The 24,398-nt window shown below is 50.3% G+C and overlaps 1 protein-coding gene across 1 annotated transcript; it reads right to left on the minus strand.

Annotated features, from left to right (window-relative positions):
• Positions 1–919: 919 nt before the first annotated feature.
• On the minus strand, positions 920–24,398 carry SDHA (succinate dehydrogenase complex flavoprotein subunit A). Its single transcript, XM_027520125.1, has 15 exons — positions 24,190–24,398; positions 16,325–16,414; positions 15,201–15,362; positions 13,153–13,296; positions 12,806–12,970; positions 11,759–11,907; positions 11,043–11,167; positions 9,406–9,574; positions 8,261–8,456; positions 6,809–6,980; positions 5,073–5,191; positions 3,570–3,681; positions 3,350–3,480; positions 1,808–1,921; positions 920–1,220 (listed from the first exon to the last, which is right to left on the minus strand). The coding sequence occupies exons 1-15, from the start codon at positions 24,250–24,252 to the stop codon at positions 1,134–1,136; spliced, it is 1,998 nt and encodes a 665-aa protein (XP_027375926.1). The 5' UTR covers positions 24,253–24,398; the 3' UTR covers positions 920–1,133.

The following is a 24,398-nucleotide window of genomic DNA, read 5'->3' on the forward strand; positions in this document are numbered from 1 at the left end:
GGAATTCCATAGAGACTTACATTTCCAGATTACCCACTCCCCGGTGGTTTTCTTGATCTCAGAAATACTCATGAAAACAGGTTTGTTTTTGGTTCAAAATTAGTGGCAGACATCAAGAAACCAACCACCCTCATCAGTTACTCCTTTGCAGCCATCAGCCCTCCTGTTACCCTCTCATGCCTCAGGGGTACCCATGCCAGCTTTAAATTCCTTGTCCTAACACATCAATGTTGCTCAATGCCCATGTTAACACTTCCACCCAGCTTACAAAACGCCCTGGCACATACTTCCTCATAGTACCCACTGGCCGGGCAAAGTGGCCTGAGGTTGTCACGCGGTCGTTCCACATGTTCTTTCCTCCTGAAAATTACCTCCTTCCTATTTGTTGGACCACATCATTCAACACAGGTGGTTTCTGAAGTGTGGTCCTTGGTCATGTCAGGAATGCAAATTCTCAGGCCCAATCCCAGGACCTACTGAGCCAGAAGTTCTGGGCAATCCCTAACCTAGAAAAACAGAATGTGAAATGAAGGAACCCAACTGCCTCGGACTGGATTCTACAGAATCCAACCCTGAGACAAGACCTTGGGAGGTGGCTCCAAGCAGCACCTGCAAGGGGGGGAGGAAGATCTATTTACGCCCACATCACCTTCATGTAGTGTTTGGTCATTTAAATACTTCAGGACACATGTTCAGGTATTAAACCATTTGCCTGCTAAGATCTAGCAGGTAATGTCTGTTGTCTTCACTTGCTGTCAAGCACCAAAACTCATGCCTTACACACACACCACAGCAAAATCTCTGGACTTTGATGCAAGAGAATAGAAAGGTAGTTCTGTTTTATATTTCAGGTCAATAAGTACGCCTCAAGTCAAACAGTACAATACTGCAGATGAACCTGGACACAAACACAAGTCTGTAACTTATGTTTCATCTAGTTTTATTAATTCACGAGAAGAAGGCACGGGTGAAGGCAGGCTGAACACTCACTGGCAAGTTACTGGCCTCTGGTAGGAATCTCTATCAGATGGCCTCCTCAGTCTGTCAAGGACACAATCAAGAAGGCGGTGATGACCTGAACCCGGGCGTGAGCTATTATACATAATTACAGGAGCAGGGAAGCCTCAGTCTCCTCAGTAGGAGCGGATGGCTGGGGGAACAGTGGCGCAGTCAGTCTCGTTCAAAGTTCTGTCGATTACAGGTCTGTACTCCAGGGTGACCTAAAAAAAGACGAGCCGGTGATGAGTTAACGCAGAGAAACGCACACATAATACTCTCGTGCTTTTGAAAAATCATAAAAGCAGGTTTGCAGACACATTCAGGAACTTAAAAACAAAGGTATTTACTAGAATATTCTTCAGTAACGAACTTGAGACTATGTAAGTTCACATATGGAATACAACAATTAAAATAACACTGTATCAAATTCTCAACGCTTCAAATTAAAACTTAAACTGAAAATGCTCAAAAAAGCAGGTAAAATTTTGTATCCACTGTCATCACTTAATTACGTGTAAATCATGTATTTGCAGTTTTTCCTACTTGTAAGTGAAAGTTTATATGCACTCAACACTTGAGGGAACTATTTCACAATGGTGGGTGGGAGGCGGCCTCTCACCCACCTGCCCGGCTCGGTTCCGTTCCAGGCAGAAGCCTGACTGACAGTGTGCTTTCAGCGGCGTCTCTCATCTGTCAGTAGCCAACTAAAATCCACGCTGCTCCTTGCAGTTCACCTAATGCTAACCCGCGTCACCCGAGGGCCAGGCCACATGCCCGTGTGGACAGGTGGAACCCGTTCCCCACGCACCTTCCCAGTCTTGATGTCAACGTAGGAGAGCGTGTGCTTCCTCCAGTGCTGCTCAAAGGGCTTCTTCTGCTGCCCCTGGATGGGCTTGGAGTAATCGTACTCGTCAACCCTCTCCTAAGGCCACAGAAAATAAGTTTATTTCAGAAAATACCATGAACAAATACCCTTTACCGCCAGACAACCAGAAAACATGGCAAACTTGTTATTCCCACTGAAACCAAGTGGGCAGACCTGACCCGGAAGAGCACATGGCAAGAAGTCGCGCCACTGGGCACCATGCACAGATAAAACGAGCAAGATTTGGGATCCCTTGACCAGTGGCCAGTCCTCTAGACACACCTGTGGGCCTCTACCGATGAGCCACCAACCCCTCACCCCAGGCTGGCCCGATCGAGGACCCCTACCTGCTCCTGTCCACCCCATCCCCCCACAGCACTGACGAGGTCAGGCCCCTGAGCCACAGGGCTGGGAGCGGGCCTGCAGCACAGGGGGCTCAGAACTCCACTTCTGTATTTTCTCTCCACAACCAGTGGATGGGTGCTGGAATTTAACTGGTCGTCTATGCACTTGAGTTTATCAAGTACTTTTCCTGTTTTTCTGCTCTGTACTCTTTCAGACTTCAACTTTTTCTTTTAGCTTTTTTAATTTAAATGTTCTAATCTTAGCCATTAAGGAATACCCTGCATGTGGTAACAGGTAAGACGCACAAAGCCTCTTCAAATAAAACCCAAACATCCACCCACTTGGCAGCTTCTGCTGAGCAAGGCCAGACCTCTTGCCTGGGGCAATGGACACCTTCCTGACTGCTGTACCTGTACCCCAGTGAGGGGCAAGCGCCCCAACCCCAATCCACTCCAGGTCTTCAGGGACATCTCAGACACAGGAACCAACCGGCTTCCGGGAGCGGTTTCTGTCCTGGGCACACAGGACGAGCGTGCTCACAAACGTCTTCCTCTAAGTACCTGGCAAATCTAACGCAGCTCCAACTGGTGTCTCGTGGATCAAAACCCAGTTCTTCCTGCTCAGCTTCTAGCTGAGCCACCCAAACATGTCCTGGACCAAAGACTGCCTGTCCGTCGTGTTAAAGCGGCTCAAGTCCAGTAAATGTGCCCCATCCTAACCTGACTGCCACCCCCAAAACCTCCTTCCAGGAAAATCTAACTACCACGTGCTGGGTGCACTTTTCTGCAGAATCTGGCAAGTGAGCTCGGCATAAAAATCAGTTCATTAGAATAGAGAGCTGCAATGAGGCCCCACAGCTCTTTCCAGACCAGAGGCAGGCCGGTCACTGGGTCAGCCAGTGAGCACTGGCCCATGGCAGTGCCAGCTGCACCTCCGCCCTGGCCAGGCTTCGAGGCAGCAGCAGACACTGAGTGGAAGGAGAAACAGGGCACCGGAGCACCGACATGCGAGGACACAGGTGTGGCGGTTCTCAGGAGAGAAAGGCACTCTTCTCACAGCCTTGTGGGAAATGCACAGAGCGCTGCAAAGGGAGTGCGGGCCGCGGAGGCGGCTGACGGGCCACCTGGGGAGAAGGCGCACCTTGAAGTCCTCCCTGGCGTGGGCGCCGCGCGACTCCTTCCGGGCCTCCGCTCCGTAGATGGTCTGCAGAGCACAAAGCATCAGGTTCTGCAGCTCCAGGGTCTCCACCAGGTCAGTGTTCCAGACCATTCCTGGGCACACAAGGCAGCCGTTAGACAACAGGGCCCACTGAGCAAGGACTGTGGAGCCTGTGACAGTGGGCAGGCCACGGCGCACTCACCCCTGTCGAACGTCTTCAGATGCCGCAGGTCTCCGTAGAGGCTGCTGATCTTCTCACAGCCTTCCTGCAGCACACTCCCCACACGGAACACCGCGGCATGGCTCTGCATCGACTGTGACGTAAAACACTTGTAAACTCTTAACTCACGTGGAGAAGCCACGCCAAGAACTCTTAAACCTTCAGGTTTTTTCTTATGCATTTCTTGTTTGTAAAATGTTTACTTCAATAGAAAAACTAAAAAATTCAGACTGAATTTATTACTCTGAATTTTAAAATGAAGTCAGTGAGAACTTTAAAAACCTGCTCTCTAAGCAACTCTCACGTGTACAATACAGGAATACTAACTAGTCAGGACGCTGCTGCACACGCCAGGGCTTACTGATTTCCATCCTGAAACTTGTACCCTGGACTGTCTTTCTCCACGCGTCTGTTCCCTCCTCCCTTACCACTCCACGAGGCCTCCCCGAAGCCCAGACTCGTGGAGAGAACCACAGTCCTCTGGGAAAGGCCTCCCGCACCTCCTCCCTCTTGCTGGTGTCTGTGTGTATGGCCACAGGAACCATTCGGGCTTCTTTCCAGAAAACGCTCCCACGCAGAAATTTCAAGCGGACAGAGCAAGGTCTCCTTCATGGAGCAAGATTCCCCATGTTAAAATAATTGGATTCCTAACTTTTGTTTTTAACTGACCTAAACCTGTGTTACCCGATGGATTAGCCACTAAGCACAGGTACCTACATTTTAAAGTGAAGTTATCCATCAGCAGATGAATGGCTAAGAAAGCTGTGGTACATATACACAATGGAGTATTACTCAGCCATTAAAAAGAATACATTTGAATCAGTTCTAATGAGGTGGATGAAACTGGAGCCTATTATACAGAGTGAAGTAAGCCAGAAGGAAAAACATAAATACAGTATACTAACGCATATATATGGAATTTAGAAAGATGGTAACAATAACCCAGTGTACGAGATAGCAAAAGAGACACTGATGTATAGAACAGTCTTATGGACTCTGTGGGAGAGGGAGAGGGTGGGAAGATTTGGGAGAATGGCAATGAAACATGTAAAATATCATGTAGGAAACGAGTTGCCAGTCCAGGTTCGATGCACGATGCTGGATGCTTGGGGCTGGTGCACTGGGACGGCCCAGAGGGATGGTATGGGGAGGGAGGAGGGAGGAGGGTTCGGGATGGGGAACACATGTATACCTGTGGCGGATTCATTTTGATATTTGGCAAAACTAATACAATTATGTAAAGTTTAAAAATAAAATAAAATTAGAAAAAATAAATAAATAAATAAGTGAAGTTAAAGAGAAAGCCACATCCCAGTGCTGGGGAGCCACTAGTTCTGCCCTGGGCTGCCCCCTCCAGCCTTCAGTATGGAAAGCTCGCACTTGTATCTTACACAGGCCTGAACATGCCTCTGGGACACAGCAACCCCAGGGCAGCGTTATTGATGCAGCTGGCCTGCTCACTCCAGAGCTTGTAAAGGTTCCTACCTTCTGCATGTTGAGTCGCAGTTCCGATGTTCTTATGCTTCCATTGGCAAATCTCAATTTGTCAAGATTCATGACAGATTCTTCCCCAGCATTTGGTTTAATCGAGGGAACTTTATCTCCTTAAAAAAAAAAAACCCCGAAACAAAAAAACCCCCACCAAATGTGTTACACTCTTTTCAGGGAGTTTGGAAAATGCACATATAATATTCTACCTGAACTACCCTGTCTCCGAGGAAGCATCTATTGACTTGGGGTCAAAGAGTAAACAAAAAGACTAAATTTCAGGTAAAAAGTTGGTGTCCAATAAGTAATCTTTGCATGAAAAGAACAGAAACCATGTCTTAAAGTCCAAAATTAGATGTATGCAAATCAATCTCGCACTACTCATCTGTGAAGGACAAACACTGCACCCTGCAGGAGAGAAGTTCTCACTCTGCCAGCCATTCGGATTCTCAGACTTTGGGGGTGGGGGGTCGGGGGTGGATGAGAGGGACCTGGCCGGGGGTGTTTAACAGCCTCCTGCTGATCCTGGCCCTTTACCCTCAAGATTTGCTGTTCTTGCCTTTCTAAAAAGATAAACACTTTGAGGGTTTTTAAGCTGTTTGGGGACGACAAATGTATTTTCTACAGAAGGTAATGCACGTAGATGTGATGTGCAGGAGACAAAGGCCTGCAGTCACTCTCTCTCCAAGGCCGAGCGCTGCCTGAACTCCTCCAGGAGGGCGGTTTCGCTCCCTTTTGTTTCAAATGCTTTAAAAAAGTCATCTGTAAAACTGAGTTTTTCTCTTAGTCTACAGATTTCAGTAACACATACAGACTGCTGAAACTGCCATGACTTTAACGTTTAGCCTAACTTAATGTGGTTGCTGGTTCTGACAGGCAGAGCTGGGTGACCCTCCCCACAAGTGGGCCTAGGCCCTTAACGAACACCCCACCATCTCCTGCCCCAGTCTCCCTACTCCAGAACCCCACACACAAAATCACATGCACGTGGCCTCTTGGGTCTGGATCACAGCACCTGACTCAGGCTCATCCGTATTGCTACATGTGTGGGTAGTATGTTCCTTTTATTGCTGATTTCCAAAAATTTTAAAAGTGCAATCCTTCAGGTACAGAAGTAAACGGTATTCTTATAAAACTTCTTTCTCACGTCAAAGGGAAAGGGAGCCTCGACTTTTCTCCTTCGCTCTGAGAGCTGCTATGGGGCTCCCACTCCAGCCAAGTGGGCACTAGAGCTGTTGTCAGACTAGCACGTGGGATCTCTTCCTCAGCAAATTATGTTACTTTATGTCCACAAGGGGAAATCACAGGTAGAAACCCAGCCTCTCTGGAGGGGAGAGCCGTGACCCAGGCTTCTCTTGTCTGCATCAACTCATCCTTTTCTTCCTTAAGAGATGTAGTTGTATTTTGCTTCATTTATACCTACTATTTAAAACATTTCTTTGGAGATAATTCATACCAGGCAAGTAATATGTGATAAACCCCTTCAAACTAGTAATTTCCCAGGAGTGACTTCTGAGCAGAACATAACAATTGCAAGAACACCTGACTCAAGTCACTCTTCTAACTCCACCCAGCCTGTGTCTAGTCTCGGGTCTATCACCATGAAAATCTCTGAATTTGTTTCTTCACTTCTGTGGGATAAAACCAGGACTCCTCCACCTCCGCCCCCTCCCCACCATATGATCACAAAGCAAAGCCTCTGCAAACTGCCAAGCTCCTGAAGAGGCAAGTACCGGGTCTGCAGGACTCTGCGATGCTCAGGGCGCACGCCCGGCCGAAGACAACCAGGTCCAGGAGCGAGTTTGCACCCAGACGGTTGGCACCATGCACCGAGGCGCAGGCAGCCTCCCCGCATGCGTACAGGCCAGGCACAACCTGGTCCTGGCCATTCACGTGCCTCAGAACCTGGGGAAAGAGACCAAGGTTAGTGAGCACGGTCTGCCCAGCTCCCTTTCCCCGCAGCAGGGGTAGAGAAAGGAAAAGAGGTAAGACTGGACCCCCCAACCCTGAGACACTGCCAAGCCCCCTCCCCAGCCCCCTGTGCTGAGGTCTAAGGACCGCAATCTCATGCCCAGGAGACCCTCCCCGCCACCAGATGTGCCCCCGGAGCCCCACGCCAGCTGTGGGTGTGGCACAGAAAGGGCAGCAGGCAGGAGAGCACTCAACGGGGAGGTGGAGGACCGGAGGTGTCAGTGCAGCCCACCTCACCGGACGAGGGACTGAAATAGTGACTAAAAAGCTCTCTGTGACCTGCAAACCATCCACAGGAGTTAACTGTGAAGAGCTCACAAATGACTGTTGACAACATGCACTCCTGTAGGAAAAACTACAAATGACCTAATATATGACTAAGGAAGAATTAATCCAGTGCTAACAGTTGATTAAGGCGTGAAATGCAAACACTGGAGGAGCACCAGGGCCTCCCGCCCTCCAGCAGAAGCACCCGTCACACAGCACTTTTGGGGGAGGGTCCCCAGCCGATCACCTGCCCGGCACCCGTCACACAGCCACACAGCATTTCTGGGGGGTCCCCTCAGCCGATCACCTGCACGGCACCCATCACACAGCACTTCTGGGGGGTCCCCTCAGCCGATCACCTGCCCGGCACCCGTCACACAGCCACACAGCACTTCTGGGGGGTCCCCTCAGCCGATCACCTGCACGGCACCCATCACACAGCACTTCTGGGGGGTCCCCTCAGCCGATCACCTGCCCGGCACCCGTCACACAGCCACACAGCACTTCTGGGGGGTCCCCTCAGCCGATCACCTGCACGGCACCCATCACACAGCACTTCTGGGGGGTCCCCTCAGCCGATCACCTGCCCGGCACCCGTCACACAGCCACACAGCACTTCTGGGGGGTCCCCTCAGCCGATCACCTGCACGGCACCCATCACACAGCACTTCTGGGGGGTCCCCTCAGCCGATCACCTGCCCGGCACCCGTCACACAGCACTTCTAGGGGGTCCCCTCAGCTGATCACCTGCCCGGCACCCGTCACACAGCACTTCTGGGGGGTCCCCAGCCGATCACCTGTCCGGCACCCGTCACACAGCACTTCTGGAGGGTCCCCAGCCGATCACCTGCCCGGCACCCGTCACACAGCACTTCTGGGGGGTCCCCAGCCGATCACCTGCCCGGCACCTGTCACACAGCACTTCTGGGGGGTCCCCAGCCGATCACCTGCCCCTTGTAGTTGGTGGGGATGCCACCCATGTTGTAGTGCACGGTGGGAAGCACGGGGATGGGCTCCTTGGTGACGTCCACGCCCGCGAAGATCATGGCCGTCTCTGAGATGCCAGGCAGGCGCATAGCCAGCTGTGCTGGGGGCAGGTGGTGCAGCTGCAGGTACACATGGTCCTTCTCGGGCCCACAGCCTCTGGGGGAAGAGAACAGCAAGGCAACAGATCAAGGACCACATCCAGGAAATGTGAGGTCACAGCATCCTGGTGGCGTGTCAGGCACCACCTGCTTTGATACAGGAGAAAGCGCCCCTTTCACTAAGGCCACCTTTCTAGGGCATCTTTTCTCGGCACCCAAGCACCAAGGTGGGCCCCAGGGGCTGGGATGCAGCTGCGAACACGGCAGACAGCCCACCCTCACCAGGCTCACATCTGAGTGTTGGGAGGTCACCATCTGCGTGTTTTGCTGGATGAACGCATTAGTCCTTTCACGCCAAAGAACCACCTGTCTTCTTTCTTGTGCACACAGGTGATGCCTCCAGAGGCCACATGCCAGGCATCTAACCAGCAGCACCACAGCTGGCACGGTGTCAGGGGCTCAGACCTCACACTGCTTCACAAAGAACAAATCCCACTCTTGAGAGCCCCCAACCACCCCGGGTTAAGCAACAGGCATTGGAAGCTCACCGTTAAATTCCCCTAGTGGCTCAGACGGTAAAGAATCTGCCTGCCATGCGGGAGACCTGGGTTCAATCCCTCGGTTGGGACCATCCCCTGGAGGAGGGCATAGCAACCCACTCCAGTATTCTTGCCTGGAGAATCCCCATGGACAAAGGAGACTGGCGGGCTACAATCCAGGGGCTTGCAAAGAGTCTGACACAACTGAGCGACTAAGCACACAAAGGCACCACACACTCAAACACACAAACTGGTCCACAGATCTGAGAAGGATTCACAGCTAACTGCTAAAATTCTTGAACTACGGGTCTCTGGAGACCATAAACTGGCAGACAATCGACAGAGGCAACTGCACGCGGCCTCCGGGGTGGGTGGCAGGCTGACACACACAGGAGCCCCCCAGCCCTCACTGAAATGCAGACATGAACCCCAGCCACCAGAGGACAGGGCGGGCATGACCACACAGACCTTCCCTCGCGGATTTCCAGGGTCATGGACCGGGACACGACATCCCTGGACGCCAGGTCCTTAGCGACGGGGGCGTAGCGCTCCATGAACCTCTCACCCTGGCTGTTGATGAGGATGCCCCCCTCTCCACGACAGCCCTCTGTGATGAGACAGCCAGCGCCATATATGCCTGCAAAGAACCAACAGATGAGACAGTGACAACCTAACAATTGCTGGGTCTCTACTTCAGATGCAAATGCTTTTCCCAAGATACTCTGGGAGGAGCAAGGAAAGGGTGTGCAAAGAGCACCCCCTCCCAGGGGAGCAGAAGATAGAGAACAAGCCAAGGCAGATGGCGATGCCACAGCCTAGAAGTGGCGCGGCCCAGCTGCACAGAAGGCCTGGCTGCAGCGTCCACACAGTTCTGCTCACTGCCCTGACTGTGACTGTGCTGCGCCCTCTCAACACGGCGAAGTGCACCTTTAACAGCTCAGGTTTTAACTGTTTAACACCACGGAGTTCTACTGACCGGTGAAAGGAAGGAAGCCCGGTTGGAAAGCTGGTGTCTGTAGCAACTAAATGACTGACAAGGGTGCAGATCGCAATAGCCCTCATGGAGGCTGCACCCACCACGGACATTCCAAGTCTCCCCAGCTTCCCAGACAAGCCCACCAACATGATGCTGGGAAGTGCAGAGCCCAAACCCAAGTCTGGCAGCGTGGACGGGCAGCTGTGCCATATCTTGATCATCCCTCGACTTCCCTCAAGGTGATGAGGACAAGGATGTCCAGAGCTGGATGCAGTTTGTAGTCTGAAGCCTAATCCTTTGATTAGTGTTCTAAAGGGTTACCTTGCTTCTGGAACTAGATGCAAATTCCTGTCTGTCATTTTTCAGATTTCCTAGTTTCAATGGTCATTTCTTCCAGTAGTTTATTTCTCAAATATTGAAAAGGAAACAAACAAAAAAGCTCTAACTACAGAGAAAATCAGAAGTCTCAGACATCTTACTGGTTAAAAATAGCTATAAAACCACCACCTAATACACTGGTTTTTCTCATCCATGCCAGGGTCGGATGACAGAGTGTGCCCGGTTCTGCAGTGCTGGGGTGGCTCCTCAGCTGACAGGTCGCCCCAGCACCCTCCCACGCTCGTGCACACGTCGCCTCACTCAGTGTCTGGCCCAGCCTGCCACTCAGCCACCGTGGCAGCCCAGAGTCCGCATGTGCTGCTTCTCCACTCAAGTGCCTTCCCTCCAGCCCTACCACGTGCTGGGCACTGTGAATGTCACTGTTGGCTGCTCAGCCGTGTCTGACTCTTTGTGACCTCGTGGACTGTAGCCTGCCAGGCTCCTCTGTCCATGGGATTCTCCAGGCAATACTGGGCAGCGGTAAAGAGACAGACCTGCTCTGGCCTCCCAGGGGAGCAGAGAGCCTCGTCGAGGAGAGGGACAGCCAGCAGTCACTGTGTTGCATCGCAAGCGTGCCAAGGTGAGGTGGAGCTAAGACGCTGGCTTCACCGCCCTGAGGGCCCTGGGAAGAAGCTCCTCGGGGAGGCCATGGTTCAGGACTGAGATCCGAGAAAGCAAGCATGTGCAACCGCAGAGGGGCCTTCCCATAGGTCCCGGTCACCTGAAAGACGAGGAGCCCGACGCGTCCTACCTGTGGGGTGGAACTGCACGAACTCCAGGTCCTGGCAGGGCAGGCCAGCCCTGGTCACCATGGCAGTGCCGTCCCCGGTGCTGGTGTGGGCGGACGTGCAGCTGAAGTAGGTGCGCCCGTAGCCTCTGGAAAACACAGGCCGGCAGAGTGGCGACTGCACGAGTGTCCCCTCGGGGCCCCCTCTCTAAGGACTGAGGGGCCATGCTCTGGACAGCAACTCTGGTGCATCTGCACGAGCTGCCCTGGCCTGTCTGTGCTGTGTGATTCTCTCAAAGAATGCTCCTTTTACAGTAAAACGTAAAAACATTTATGGATCCACTTCTTAAAAGTGTTAAAGAAACAGACTGAAGTATTTAAGATGGAATTTTACTTGTTTTCTTCATGTGAATAAATAGCATTTATCTATCCCAGAAATCAGTATAATCACAGCATCCACCAAAGCAAAAGAGATGTTACTCCAGAAAGTGTCACATGACCCTCCAGGCCTCGGTCTCCTCGAGGGTCCACCCAGCAGGGAACTGCTGACTCTTTCTGGCCATGCCCAAGGTAGCTGCTGGGGCTGCCCCTCAGGCCCGCAGCAGTACGAGCCCAGCGGGTGACTCGCAGCCTGGGCTGCACCCACTGCCCCGTGACGCCTCCATTCTCACTAGAAACAGGAAGTACCGAAACGCAGCTTGCCTGCAGAAAAGTCGAACACCACAAAGGTAGGCTCTCACCCGGTGGCGATGACAGTGTTCCTGGCCCTGATGCGGTGGATGGACCCGTCTTCTATGCACAGAGCGATCACACCGCGGCACTCCCCGCTCTCCATCAGGAGGTCCAGAGCAAAGTACTCCACAAAGTAGCTGGTGTCATAGCGCAGAGACTGAAAGGGGGCGAAGATGGAAAAACAGGGATCCTTCATCTGCAGTGGCACTGTAAACCTGACCGGTTAGAGACCACGATCTGAGGGGAGAGGGACCAGGCAGACCCGAGGGGAACAACGGATTCAAAAAGGAGCTGCAGACTTCAACCCTCGGATGCCAGCTCATTGGTACAAAGACCACAGACCAGGAGAGGGGGCTGCACATGGGCCTCATCTCAGCTCCATGTAGCCCTGAGAGGTGCCAGAGGCAGCACCAAGCCCCCCCAAGCCACCGGGGCCGAGCCACGGACCACGGGGTCCAACGTGGACCAGGCTGTGCCATGTGGCCATCGAGTCCCAGTAAAACGAGATGCTCAGCACATTTCCACCACAGCAGAGGGGTTCATCCTGGACTGTGCAGCCTGGACTTGGGATCTGACAGCCCTGGAAAAGGACAGGGCACTTGTCAAACCACCAGCCCCCACACCTGACACACAATTCTGACTTGAAAATCAATGATCTGTGCCCCCTCCTGCAAAACAAGAGTTCAGAAGCAGCACTGTTCAGAATATTGATTACTGGGCCAAAGTTGGCCCTGATTATCCAGTGACCACTGTCCTTCAAGTCACAGGTCAGATTGAACAGTTAAGTATTAAATCAATCAATTCAGGAACTCAGAGGTGGGGAAAGAGCTTCAAAATGCTCACTCTGTTCTTGAACTTTCATGACACAGGCCAGGGTCAAACCTGGCATGTAATGACCACCACTTACCTTTCCTAAAACAGATACTTTCAAATTAACAACTAACCAAATTACTTTGCCGTTCAGAAAGTGACCGCTGAGCTGACGGTGACCTGGCCCAGAGTGGCCTGCTTCCCACCCTCCACACACCCGGCTGGACTCCGCCCCGCCGCCTCACCCTTCCATACAACGTGTGCAGCAGCGAGTGGCCCGTGCGGTCGGCCACGCAGCAGCAGCGATGGGCCTGCCCACCCTTCCCGAACTTGAGGCTCTGTCCGCCAAAGGCACGCTGGTAGATCTTGCCATCTTCAGTTCTGCTAAAGGGCATGCCGTAATTCTCCAGCTGAGGAACACAAAAGGAGACACCTAGCACCTTACAGGACACTCACGGCTAACCGACACTAGAACTTCAACACCAATCCACAGACCAGGGTGAACCCCCTCTATGAAAAGGTCAGCCCCGGGGAGCAGCCCTCCCGTGACAGCGGCTCACTGTCGCCAGGCCCGCAGCCGGCAAGGACGCACCTCCACCACAGAGGCGGGGGCCTGCTCCGTCATGTAGTGGATGGCGTCCTGGTCCCCCAGCCAGTCGGAGCCTTTCACGGTGTCGTAGAAGTGCCACCGCCAGTTGTCCTCCTCCATGTTCCCCAGGGCGGCATTGATCCCTCCCTGAAACACAGCAGCCCGTGAACCAGCAGGAGCCTGGCTGCACCATCAGCCTGCCTCCCACTGCCCTGAAGGAACAGATGTGGACAAAGCCAGCTCTTCGAGTGCCAGCGTCTGTGAGGGATACCACCGCCTGGCAGACTGTGAAGCAGGTCTCTCCCCTACAACCCAGAGACAGTTTTGGAGCCCCCTAGCCTCAGGCGCCTCGCCCGGGAGAGCGGCATGGGGCCTGAGGCCTCGGGGAGTTGTCTGGAGGGTTGGCTGAGATCCCCTGGGTGAGGCTCCTTTACTACCAAGCCTGGCACATAAAGGGGACTCAGAGCTGCCTACTGTTTTATGTCAAGCACCCAGAGGTGCTTGGGGGCACCAGTTAAAGACAGGAAGCACCCACTGCTGAGGCTCGGAGCCACGCCCCCACGCCCCTTCCCCTGCTGGGCACTGCCCCACCCCACTCCCACAGCCAGCCCCTCAGTCACTAGAAGAGCGAAGCACAGAGCACGCGTGAGCAGCCAGCAGCACCCCCCCGCCCTGAACCGCAACTGCTATTCCTCTTCAGGTGGGGTCTTTCTCACAGGACACTTTCTCTAATCGCCCTCTCCCCCACTGTTATTCAACTGCAACTTCTTCAAGACTCTCCGGAGCTCCTTCCCCGGCCGCTGCTGCTGTCCCCCAGCTTGCTGAGTGTTTTGCTACCAAACCAATGCTCATAGAGCAGGAGCCTCGGCCAGACAACACACGAGTTAACTCATTCCCTCCTCCCTCCTCCAACTCTAAACTCAAACACATTCCTGATAAAGAAAAATCTTAAGTACTAGGGTAGCAGAATATAGAAAGATGGCTTAAAATGATGTGAAAATCAAATTGCCTTCCAAAGGAGTTATATAAATTTATATCTTCCCCAACGATGTAAAAAAATTCCTGTTTCCCCACAGCCTTGCCAAGAGTTTTGTCAAACTTGGAGATCTGCTTATCTAATAAGTAAAAAATTCTCAATAAATAAATAGTGCAAAAATACATAGCCTAGTGCACACACAAATGTTGTTATCCTTCCCCAATTAAATGTTCCTTTCTAGCGAACCAGCATTCAAGTCATGCTACCCTTTCCGCATTCCGTTTTATTAATATTGCACTCCACCTGAAAACCGCATTATTTTTGCAGTACTACCTAAAATGATCTGCTTATATCTATTCTTCCTTTTAGACAATGAATTATCCACAGGAGTTTATTATTTATTCTTCAGTTTACAAAGCACAGCTTTCGAACAAAGTATCTGGACAGCTCGGTGGCTGAAGAAGGCTGCTGCTCCAGGTGTGATGGTGACAGGAGCATCCACTGTCCCAGAGTCACCACATCCTCTGCTGTCCCAACGAGGAAGTGTGCCCAAATACTAGAAAAGATGGCCACATGTGGCCCTAGGGTACTCCCTGCACATCAGCCAGGCTCCACCTACAGTGTGCCTCAAGTGAAAAATCACAACCGTTAAGTCACGTAAGTTCCCACCTCACTCACCCCCTTCCCTAAATCCAGAGCAGTACAGGCCACTGCTCTCTGCTGCACCTTCGTGCCATCATCAGAGCCCATCCCCAGTGCTGGAAGCTGGCCCCGAGGCTCTGGCAGACACAGGGTGAGCGCACAGCTTGCTCGTTCACGTGGGGCGAGAGCAGGGGAGGAGGTCACACTGCAATAGGGACAGGCGCCGGGGGGGTGGGGGGGTGGGGGGGGGGTGGGGTGGGCGGGGCGGTGACTGGAGTGGAAACAGGAGGGACGCATCCCCAGGAGGTGGGTGGTGACAGCGGGTAGACAGCCCTGGGGACCGAGTGCCAGGAGCAGAGGGGGCACGGTGCAGGGCAGGGCTCCTCGAGCGGCACCTCGCAGGCACTGTGAGCACGACAGCGCCTTCTCATACCTGGGCCGCGACAGTGTGGGATCTGGTGGGGAAGAGCTTCGTGACGCAGGCCGTGTTGAAACCTGCTTCAGAGAGGCCGAACGCGGCCCGCAGGCCTGCCCCCCCGGCACCAACCACCACGGCATCAAACTCATGGTCCACAACTGGATACTGCGCAGAAATCTGGAAAAGAAAAGTCCCTGTTAATCACTGGTTCAACTAGGCTGGACACTGAGGCTGTGGTCACGGTGAAGGACCTCAGCACACACGAGTCGCTGCCACAGCCGGAGGGCCTCCATCGCGCTGGGCTGCACACCAGGCACGGCAGCAACGGCAGACACAGTGAGCACGTCAAGTCGAAAGGGTGCTCCCATCACAGCAGAGCACCGACCCCACGGAGCCGGGACACCCACCATCAGCTGAAAAGCTGGAAACTTACAGTGTGGGGCCACAGATGCAGAGGAGGGCAACGCCACAGATCAAAACACCAGTTCCAACTATGGTTTCTCTTTACAGTTATCATTTTTTATCTTTTCTTTTTATGCTTATATCTGTATGCATGTGGTTAGACAAACCTAAGCTTATAAAGTAGTATAGGCCATGATTTGCAAGTTTCTCATGAAAACACTGAAGTGTTGTCTCATTTAGATAAGCACAGTCCACGCACCTGGGAGACCACCAAGAACCCAAGGATGCTCCAGGTCCATACTGTATGTACAACTGAGAAGGTGCCAACTAGCACTCAGTCACCACTGTCAGTGCTATGAAAATGGCCTCAGAAGCAAATTCCGGTTTCTTCAACAGAGTGCGGAAGAGCCTTGTAAACACAGAGGAGCCCATGTTCAGCTGAGAAGGCATCTGTCACCTCGCATTCCAGTAAATATTGTTCACCTGATATCTGTATTTTGTTAGTTTACTTCACTTGAAGTTTAATTTGCTTATAGATACACAAGAGCTATAAGCAAAAATGCCAGTACCTATGTTCATGTCTGTACTATAATTACTAATACAACAAAAGTGATTTGAGTATGAATTAGAGAATTTAAGTAAAAATCTGTGTGTTACTCAAGTACATAAATAACTGGTACAGAACACTACTCTGCTAAATCAAGAAAATCACTTAAAACAAAGAGCCCTGAACTTACCGCATCTGAAACTTTAGCGGACGACCTCTTATTGCCATCAACGGTGAAGTGAAAACTGCGGGTTCCTGTCTGCCATGCTGCCGGCCACTTCTGAAACACAGAGGGAGGGCTACATGTCTTCATAGAACCCGGAACTCCTGATTTCCTAAGTTGCCAGCCTTCTCACGGACCCGGGTGCATGCTCTCATCCAGAACCCTTTCCTGGAACCCTCCACTTAGCTCTGAAGGTTAAGGCAGGGGCTAAGGACCCAGGCCCAGCTTGAGGAACTGGTAACCAGCAAAGGCCTTTCCACATGAAGCTTGTTTCCAGACAGGACATTCACTGACCCAGGAAATGTAAAAAGCACACTTTCACATTAATTTCTTGACTTGCGGTACTTAGTGGAGAAGGGGAAGGACACCTGTGCTGCCTAAGTGGCAGGTCTGCGGACAACCAAATGCTTCTCCCGGGTCCACCCAGCCTGCACACGGGGCCTGTGGCTCACTGCAGGAGGCGCTGACAGTGAGGAGTGGGCAGTGGGGCTCCAGAGCAGGCCGCCCCGGGGCGGGCCCTTCATGGACGCTCCTGGTCCTGCGTCGCCCTCTCCACACCTGCGCCGGCTCAGCCGCGCATACTCCACCTCCATACCCCCTACCTGTACAGCTGTCACCGGTCTGTCCCTGGCCAACCTCTACAACTGCAAGCCTCAGCTAAGATGTCCCTTCCAACAACCATTTACCCAGGAAACTGGTGGCAATGAAACCACAACCCAGCAAGAGAGGCAACATTCTTCATGGACTAAGAAAGGTCCACAATTTAGGGAACAAGTCTTTTCATTCTGCTTATCACATTTCAGCAGACTGATAAAAGAGAATATTCTGAACAACAGTTTTGGGAACTAAATACATTCAGCAATTACAAAAGGGATGTCTTCAATTATTCTTCAATTGGAAGAGATGTTTCAATTTTGTGGAGAAAATTATGCTTTGGGACAAACACATGTGGATTATAGGGAGAATTTCCAAATACAATATGAACTGCAACCAAGTTGTCTGAAACCGGACAGACTTCTGCAAGATGAGGAACTCTGTCAGGGCTGGACAGTCTGGCTGACCACCAGCAAGGAACACCGGAGGCAGGAGGCTCCCCCTAACTCAGGAACTGAGTGATGGCTGATGCAAACATCTGAGTTTATCTTAACAGCTCTACTTAAAAAGTATAGTTTCTTGCATTTTTAAGTAGATTCGAACTGGTAAGAGTGATGTTCTTGAAGTTTTCATTTGTAATGTTAAGTATATTTGTTTTTTTTCCTAAGTACATTTGTTTTTATTGACAAAACTAATTTAGTTTTTTCCTTTAGATGTAAATTTAAAAGAATATTCTCCAGCTTTATTACACTTTTTTAAATGGTAAATTCGTATTTTAACATAAACCAAGTCCCTGAAGGAATTTTAATACAAATGCTCTTGAAAATATCATAAAGTACTCCCACTGAACTGAACAATAAAAATATAGCTAACAGTACCAATAAGGATAGTATACTTTGTGATACCAAGTTAAAATTAAAATAGAAACTGTGAGATTCCCAAAGTATTTACTTCTTTTTCCAGGATGTTCACATTGAATAAAGACAGACAAACACACCCACCCACGTGGTTAGGTTAAAAAGCAGTACCTACTGTAATGAGATCGGTAACAGATTATCACATTACCACCCCGTGGAAAACAGTAACACGATTTTTTGTACCTAAATCAGATTTGGGGAGTGATTTTAGAATTTGGAGAGTCCAATGTAATCCAATTTCTGTCTTTAGACAAAACTCATTTTATGCCACTTATTATTCTCACGTTTTTTGAAGACAAAAATATCAAACATTTTGCAACAGGGTAACATGAAAAAGAAAGCAGAAACCTACCTAAGATATTAACAGAGTTAGCATAAAAGTACAGGCCACTGAATCAGGAGAATAAAGAGAGAAACAAGTGAGAAGGGCACATACTTATCTCTTCAACTGAGCAAAGTGGAAAGTCCTCATCTAGCACAACATCCTATGAATCAGGACCAAGAAGTTACTCTATAAGAACAGGTACAAGCTACACAATTACAGAACTACACACTAAAGGTTCTGAAAGTGGTTGCATAATCACACTGGGAGAACTGAAGATGTGGGTAGTGGGGTAAGTGAACTAAACCCTTCAGAACAGTTGCTCAGTTGTGTCTGACTCTTTGCCACCCCATGGACTGCAGCATGCCAGGCCTCCCTGTCCATCAACAACTCCTGGAGTTTACTCAAACTCATGTCCATTGAGTCAGTGATGCCATCCAACCCTCTCATCCCCTTCTCCTCCCGCCTTAATCTTTCCCAGCATCAGGGCCTTTTCAAATGAGTCAGTTCTTAGCATCAGGTGGCCAAAGTATTGCAGTTTGAGCTTCAGCATCATTCCTTCCAATGAATATTCAGGACTGATTTTCTTTAGGAAGGACTGGTTGGATCTCCTTGCAGTCCAAGGGACTCTCAAGAGTCTTCTCCAACACCACAGTTCAAAAGCATCGATTTTTGGCACTCAGCTTTTTTTATAGTCCAACTCTCACATTTATACTTGACTACTGGAAAAACCATAGCTTTGACTAGACGGACCTTTGTTGGCAAAGTAATGCCTCTGCTTTTTAATAAGCTGTCTAGGTTGGTCAAACTTTTCTTCCAAGGAGCAGGTGTCTTTTAATTTCATGGCTGTAGTCACTGTCTGCAGTGATTTTGGAGCCCCTCAAAATAAAGTCTGTCACTGTTTCTATTACTTCCCTATCTATTTGCCATGAAGTGATGGGACCAGATGTCATGATCTTAGTTTTCTGAATGTTGAGCTTTAAGCCAACTTTTTCACTCTCCTCTTTCACTTTCATCAAGAGGCTCTTTAGCTCTTCTTCACTTTCTGCCATCAGGGTGGTATCATCTGCATATCTGAGGTTATTGATATTTCTTCTGGCAATCTTGATTCCAGCTTGTGCTTCATCCAGTCCAGCTTTTCTTATGATGTACTCTGCATATAAGTAAGCAGGGTGACAACATACAGCCTTGACATACTCCTTTCCCAATTTGGAACCAATCTGTTGTTCCATGTCCAGTTCTAACTGTTGCTTCTTGACCTGCATACAGACTTCTAAGGAGACAGGTCAAGTGGTCTGGTATTCCCATTTTGTGAAGAATTTTCCACAGTATTTTGTGATCTACAGTCAAAGGCTTTGGTGTAGTCAATAAAGCAGATCTTTTTTCTGGAATTCTCTTGCTTTTTCGATGATCCAACAGATGTTGGCCATTTGATCACTGGTTCCTCTGCCTTTTCTAAACCCAGCTTGGACATATGGAAGTTCGCGGTTCACGTACTGTTGAAGCCTGGCTTGGAGAATTTTGAGCATTACTTTACTAGCATGTGAGATGAGTGCAATTGTGCAGTAGTTTGAGCATTCTTTGACATTGCCTTTCTTTGGGAATGGAACGAAAACTGATCTTTTCCAGTTCTGTGGCTACTGCTGAGTTTTCCAAATTTGTTGGCATATTGAGTGCAGCACTTTCACAACATCATCTTTTAGGATGTGAAACAGCTCAACTGGAATTCGATCACCTCCACTAGCTTTGTTTGTAGTGATACTTCCTAAGGCCCACTTGATTTCACATTCCAGGATGTCTGGCTCTAGGTGAGTGATCACACCATCGTGATTATCTGGGTTGTGAAGATCATTTTGTATAGTTCTTCTGTGTATTCTTGCCACCTCTTAATATTTTCTGCTTCTATTAGGTCCATACCACTCCTGTCCTTTATTGTGCCCATCTTCGCATGAATATTCCCTTGGTATCTCTAATTTTCTTGAAGAGATCTCTAGTCTTTCCCATTCTATTGTTTTCTTTTTGTTTGCATTGATCACTGAGGAAGTCTTTCTTATCTCTCTTTGCTATTCTTTGGAACTCTGCATTCAAATGGGTATATCTTCCCTTTTCTCCTTTGCCTTTTGCTTCATTGTGGGATTCTTGCCCACAGCAGCAGATATAATGGTCATCTGAGTTAAATTCACCCATTTTAGTCCATTTTAGTTCTCAGATTCCTAAAATGTTGACGTTCACTCTTGCCATCTCCTGTTTGACCACTTCCAATTTGCCTTGATTCATGTACCTAACATTCCAGGTTCCTATGCAGTATTGCTCTTTACAGCACTGGACTTTACTTCCATCACCAGTCATATCCACAACTGGGTGATGGTGTTGCTTTGGCTCTGTCTCTTCATCCTTTTCTGGAGTTATTTCTCCACTGATCTCCAGTAGCATATTGGGCACCTACTGACCCATGGAGTTCATCTTTCAGTGTCCTATCTTTTTGCTTTTTCATACTGTTTGTGGGATTCTCAAGGCAAGAATACTGAAGTGGTTTGCCATTCCCTTCTCCAGTGGACCACGTTTTGTCAGAACTCTCCACCATGACCCGTCTGTCCGTCTTGGGTGGCCCTACACAGCATGGGTCATAGTTTCATTGAGTTAGACAAGGCTGTGGTCCATGTGATCAGTTTGGTTAGTTTTCTGTGATTGTGGTTTTCAGTCTGTCTGCCCTCTGATGGAGAAGGATAAGAGGCTTATGGAAGCTTCCTGATGGGAGACTGACTGAGGGGGAAACTGGGTCTTGTTCTGATGGGTGGGGCCATGCTCAGTAAATCTTTAATTCAATTTTCTGTTGATGGGTGGGGCTGTGTTCCCTCCTTGTTATTTACCCGGGCCCAAATTATGATGGAGGTAATGAAAATAATGGTGACCTCCTGCTACACTCAGTGCCCCCAACCCTGAAGTAGGCCACCGCCAACCCACACCTCTGCCGGAGACTCCTGGACACTTGCAGGCAAGTCTGGGTCAGTCTCTTGTGTGTGTGTGTGTGGGGGGGGGGGGGGGGGTCACTGCTCCTTTCTCCTGGAGCACACAAGGTTCTGTTTATGCCCTCCAAGAGTCTGTTTCCCCAGTCTTGTGTAAGTTCTGACAGCCCTATGCGGGGTTAATGGCAACTCCCTCCAAGAGGGCTTATGCTATACCCAGGTCTGCTGCACCCAAAGCCCCTGCCTCTGCAGCAGTCCACTGCTGACCCGTACCTCTGCAGGTGAACTAAATCCTTATTTACCAGCAAAAATCAATGTCTAAAATGGACAAAATGCACCTGCATATTAGCTAGAGAAATGGATGTAAATAGCAGGCATCAATACCAAAATCAGTTCAGAACTGATTCTATTAGAGAACAGGTTTGGGGAAGGAGGTGGTCTTCTTTCTTTTCACTTATAAAAACTTCTGTACTCACTGACTTTTTTTTTTTTTTGCTACTATGTGCAATTACTTTCACTTAAAATTTAAAGGTTTTTCAAGCAGGGATGTTTAAAACATCATTCACATGATAACTGAGGGTAGGCTGTGAGCTGCAGGCCCTGGCACGGAGGAACATCACACAAGTTTCACATGTTCCCTCACAGAACCCTCATTAATCCCACAGAGAAGTGGAGTCTTTCCAGCGTATTGGATCTGCCTGGCAGGCTCCAGATCCTACACTTTCCCTACCATCCAGGGATCCTTGGAAAAAAATTTCTGGGCTTCCAAACTAAGATGAATATCCAGGTATATACCAAAACCAGCCACAATTTTTCAAATGAACCAGGAAAAACAGGACATGGAACACAGAACTAAGAGCTAGTGCCAAGAAACAAAACAGAAGGGTGCTAGTCACTGCAGTGGCCCGAACGGTGTGAATCCAGACACGCCACTGGCACGCACTCAGAACAACACTTCTGAATAAACTGATTTATTCTAGAATAGCTTGTTGAAAATGGAAAAATATCACCTGAAGTTAGGCAACAACTATCTAAGGTTACTGGTTTTACTCTTCCTTTCGATTTAACCACTTTCAAATAGTGTGCAAATTTGTGTCAGTGCACTGGGACAATTAAAAAGGAAACAAAGGCAAAATAGGTTTGATAATTCTGTAACTCGAAAGTAGCTGTAAATATGACTTGAAAACACCACAGAATTGAATAAATTTTCTGTGGACTTTATTCAAATTATCCTTATTGAGTACAGTCCTTGAACATTTCTCAGTGGGAGATTATGAATTCCTTTCTTTTTTTGTTCTGCTAATTTGCTGCTTCTGTTCTTGCCAACCTTAAACTCCATTAAGCAGCTTGCAGACAGATTAATTTACATAGGTGGAAATTATTTTAAAAGCTACCTTCATCAAGATAAAAGACTTTAAAACTCAAGACCATCTTTGGTAGATCTAACCTGTGGTTTAATTTTGCTAACTCTCTCTCGCCATTTTGTTCACAAGCACCTGAACACAAGACCCTGGTGAAGAATCATGGAGACAGTGAAGCACAGGGCTGGCAGTTAAGAGCAGATTGCACTAAGGTCACTTCCAATCAAGCCAACAGGAGAGGAGAGGTTTAGGCTCCAATCTGTTGTGTGAAACTTTCACTTTCAGCTAAAACCTCAAAGCTGAATTCCTTCCAGCCCAGCCTGGATAAAGGTCAGCAACGCGTACATAAACTGTCAAAGGGCGAGTGATGGGTGAAGGGCAAGCACAGGCTGGAATGGCTGGAATAAGGATCGCCGGGCTCCAGTCCAGGCTGACAGACCTGTCCATTCTTCCCCAGTGACCACCAGACCAAACTGCCATCTCACCTAACAAGAAGGGCCCACTCAGAAGTCTGCTTATGCTTGGTTGACTAAAACTACCCCACTGGCCATGGACTTCATCACCTGCTTGTGGACCTCCTGCTACCCTTGTGTCTTAGAGTCCAAGATTTGAGGGGCTGGGGGGAACCTCCGCTCAGTAAGCATCAACAACATGGGACATTTAAAACACTTTCTGGGGTTGGCAGAATGTCCGACTCAACCTCCTCACATTTAACATAACCTCTAATACCAAAATTTTAAAAAGAAAAAAACCGTGGGTATAATTATAGGCACAAATCAAGTCTACATTGCTGAAAGCCTTGCTTCTCACTGCGATCTTTACTTTATAATTAAAGCATTAACTAGGTGGCTGGGCAAGTTCACATAACGGGACCACGTAACTAAACCCTCTAAATTCAGTCTGCTAAGTCACTTCAGTCGTGTCCGACTCTGTGCGACCCCATAGACGGCAGCCCACCGGGCTCCCCCGTCCCTGGGATTCTCCAGGCAAGAACACTGGGGTGGGTTGCCATTTCCTTCTCCAATGCATAAAAGTGAAAAGGGAAAGTGAAGTCGCTCAGTCATGTCCAACCCTCAGCGACCCCATAGACTGCAGCCTTCCAGGCTCCTTCGTCCATGGGATTTTCTAGGCAAGAGTACTGGAGTGGGGTGCCATTGCCTTCTCCGAAATTCAGTGTTTCAGTAAAATTCCAGAGGATCAACTCAGAAGACTTAACTGTCAGGAGTGGAAGGGACACGGTCCAGCAGCCAGGCCTCGCCGGGCTCCGCAGGGAACACCCAGGAGGACATCGGTCTCGCGACCGCCCCGGTCGCTATACGGTCAGTGCCCAGGGGCCGCGCAAAGCCCCAGAAGCAAGGCCGAGCCGAGTGCCGGGGCGCTGCTCAGACCGCACCCCATGGGACCCACGGCCGTCCGGCCGCCCCGGGCGTGTCCCGCCGCGTGACCTTGGGCGGCCAAATCTTCAAGCGCGCGCCCGCGGCTGGGCAAGCAGCTTCGCAGCCGCGCCGGGCTCCCGGATGGGCCCCGGGGCAGTGACCTTCACCGCGCCGCCGCCCGGCCGGCCGGCTCCGGAACGTGCGGCGGGCCCTCCCCAGACCGTTTCGCCGCGAGGCAGGGGACCCGGGACCCGGGACCCAGTGTCTGCCGCGCCCCGCCCGCGGCGGACACTCACCGTGCAGGTCAGCGCCAGGCGCCGGGCGCGCCACAAGCGCGACACAGCGGCAACCCCCGACATGTCCGCCCTCCGGAGCAGTCAGCCGGTCCCGCGCGGACCGCGCCTGCGTACGTCGCCGCGCCCGGGGTCTTACGTCGCCGCGCCCGGGGTCTTACGTCGCCGCGCCCGGGGCCCTACGTCGCCGCGCCTGGGGTTCTACGTCGCCG

This window comes from Bos indicus x Bos taurus, chromosome 20, assembly GCF_003369695.1.
Source record: "Bos indicus x Bos taurus breed Angus x Brahman F1 hybrid chromosome 20, Bos_hybrid_MaternalHap_v2.0, whole genome shotgun sequence".
NCBI lineage: Eukaryota > Metazoa > Chordata > Mammalia > Artiodactyla > Bovidae > Bos > Bos indicus x Bos taurus.